Below are 3200 nucleotides of genomic sequence, written 5' to 3'. Positions count from 1 at the left end.
CTGCTACTAATGATAACATCTTCCATTTTCACAGCTGAACTAACTAATTAAAGTAACCAGGTGTTTGATAATGGGCATGGGTACATGTACCATGTGTCAATCATGATAGTGTTGATTCAACTATCACAATAGTGTTGATTCAACTATCAAGATAGTGATAGATTACTATCACAACCATCGCATATATCGATACTATCGCCCAGCACTACTCTAAATTGTACTTTCAATGTTATTATGAAAGAATTACGGATCACCTTGCAATGTAGAGCAGAATTTGCGTCACAAGTAGGATTTTCACTTTGTATTTTTGTTGGTCGTTCGGAATCCTATTGTCCTTGTTTCCATTACTTTTTACGAATTTGCTCAGGAATCCTACTTAACCTTGTTTTTTTAAAGTTTTTTATGTTCTTGTTTGTGTTGATTTTTTAATATTTATTGTATTTCTTTAGTTACCATTGTGATACTTGTTGATTTTACACAAACAATAATTTTCTTTATAATTAATATCATTGTTATGCTTTACAGCATTTATGAGAGGCAGCACTGATTAAATAGATATGCTGAAGGAATATCAACTATACTGATGACAAGTGAAATTAATACTAGTCTTGACACAAGTCGTTGTTCAAAAAGCTGTGAGCTGAGAGTGTTCATCTTCCCTGCATTTCTGTAGCTATACTCCTGTTCTTCCAGGCTGTTGTCAAGTTCATATTATCATTGCATAATTATCATAACATAAATTAACTGTTTGTTTTTTAAAATAAAATAAAACCACACACTTGATAAAACAGTAACATGTTTATACCTTCTCTTAGCTGGAAACCTCCACTAAAGTATTGCAGTTGATTCCAAGCAAAGCTAGGTAAAACTTCTTACAGAGCTGCAGATCTGAGCATGCGCAACCACGCACAAATTTTAGAGCACATGCTTCTTTAATTAACAAAATGGCGGCATGTAGCTAAAATGGTACGATCCAGCAGTCACAGTATCACTTTTTCCTTTTTTGAAGAACAATTCTAACAGACAAGGACCTGCGTATACACTGTTAAAATAGAATGGTGCAAGATTTATCCTTCTATTACCAGGCAAGTTCGATATATCTACCGACAACTGGATTGACAGGACTTTCCTGATGATGATGAAGATGAAAAAAGGTAGCTCAACAAAATGGCCGGTTCGCCAATTTTTGACTTTCCTCTTAGACAAGGTTTAGAACCGCTCTGGTAATATCATTGGAGTCCTCTGGTCAAGATAAGGTCCTCTAGGAAGTCTAGTAAGCATATGAGCTCATTTTCCCAGTATAGACCAGTTGGTGCTAAGTACATGTATATTCATAGAATTTTAAGTATATTCATTGTGATACCGTAAATAAAGTAAAATTTTCCTGCCGCCACTTTGGAGTCTTAGTTACTAAGAGTAGAATGGGAGAAAGTAATATCTTTGCTTCTATATCTTCTAGGGGCACTTATTAAAGTCCATGAGCCAACTCTAGACACTGGATGATGGTGAGTAAGCAATAGCAATATTGCTGTGACGAATAAATACAGCAATTTTTGGAGAATAAGCTCTTTTCACAATCGCTCCATAGACAACCATTGAAAGTAGGACTCCAAAATGGCGGAAGGAAAATTTTACTTTATTTACGGCATCACAATGAATATACTTAAAACTCTATGAATATACTTAGCACCAACTGGTCTATAGCAAGGCTACAAAAGTCATGGTAGCCATTTTGTTTGGGGGTGAATCCTACTTAGTAACGCTACAGAGTTATTAATACCTGTATGTACATGTATTATCCAAACATGACTGATCCATGCAATAAATGTACATCCCATACAGTAATAAGATAACTTACTATTGTAGTATCAGACTCCAGTTGACATGTATAGACTATATTAACAGATCTATCACTTCTATCATCATCACTAGGCACTGATCCACCAAACATGACAGCTTTATTATTAGTAATCTTTTGAATAGCAAAGGCAGCAGTAGGAGGACAACACTGACCACTAATAGTTGGAATAATCCATTGTCCTAAATAGAAATAGATAATATAGTTAGAATTATTAAGTATAACACTGCAAATATCTTGTACATACATGTATGCATGTATAGCAAGAAATAATTGCTGCTTAAGATGGGCAGTTGGGTGAAAAGCGACTGATTTAAATTTGTCATTTTCATTTCACTTAATTTGCATAGATACATGTCAGTTGTGGCTCAATATGACAACATTTTCATAATATCATTCATAAATGGAGTAAAATAATTATTAGAGTTCAGTAAACTAAATGAAGAATGAATGAATGACAGACAGCCAGACTACCTAGTCCCTCACCCACAAAGCGTTAGTGAGGGACATTAATCAATAAATTTAATTAGACCATGTGGAAAATTATTAATAGGTGGAGTAGGATGCATTAATGCTTGAAGGCTTCATTTTGAATTTTGTATTTTTTATTTTATGTAGCTGATGTAACTCAAAATTAGTTAGTCAAATCAACTATCTCTTCATACAATGATGCCTCATGCTCACTCTTTCAATGTTTACATGCACCTACTTAATATGCAAATGGTAAGAAAAATAATGATTGAAAAATATGTCATTACAAGCAGAGCATAGATTATAAATATGCATGCATTAATTAATAAATACTTACTTGTTGATAAATTTAATAAATTCTGTTCATTAGTACAAATACGACCATTACCTAACTGAATATACTGATACTGTGATTGGTATTTAGTGGGTATAGAACCATTGCCTCCTATCATAAATAGGTATTCTGTACTCAGAGACTCCATACACACCAGACCACCAAGCCCTCTCTTCATTACAGCATCACTGGTTGGCATTATATTATTCCATTCATATGTTAGACTGTTAAATGAGTTGACATCATTATGATAGCAGATGTCATGTCCACAGTAGCCGCCAAAAAAGAAGATGTCATTGTTTCTGGTAGTACAGAAGTATCCTATAGCTCCTAGAGGAGGTGACGTTCCTCTGGTCACGTGAAAGGACCAACGACCAGTCCTAAACTCTAGTCTATCAATGGTGAACAACAATTTCCTCTTTTGTGGGGAATCATGAACAAGAGGTAAGTCAGGGCTATCCCCTCCCCACAGGAACACCGATTCTCCTACTACAGGAGCTGAGTGATACGATATTCCTCCCAGTTGATAGATACCTG

General features: G+C 34.9%; 1 protein-coding gene across 1 annotated transcript in view; it reads right to left on the bottom strand.

The window, feature by feature from the left end:
- The window catches only part of LOC109590353 (uncharacterized), a 5141-nt gene extending 1961 nt beyond the window's left edge, over window positions 1-3180 (bottom strand). Inside the window, exons 1-2 of the mRNA XM_020006274.1 lie at window positions 2667-3180; window positions 1859-2040 (exon numbers count right to left, since the gene is read on the bottom strand). Of these exons, the coding sequence (XP_019861833.1) occupies window positions 1859-2040; window positions 2667-2862 (378 nt within the window). The 5' untranslated portion in view covers window positions 2863-3180. The remainder of the gene's footprint in view (window positions 1-1858; window positions 2041-2666) is intronic.
- Window positions 3181-3200: the final 20 nt, after the last annotated feature.

Source organism: Amphimedon queenslandica, unplaced genomic scaffold (assembly GCF_000090795.2).
Source record: "Amphimedon queenslandica unplaced genomic scaffold, v1.1 AMPQUscaffold_10168, whole genome shotgun sequence".
Lineage (NCBI taxonomy): Eukaryota > Metazoa > Porifera > Demospongiae > Haplosclerida > Niphatidae > Amphimedon > Amphimedon queenslandica.
This window is presented reverse-complemented; position numbering and strand designations above follow the sequence as displayed.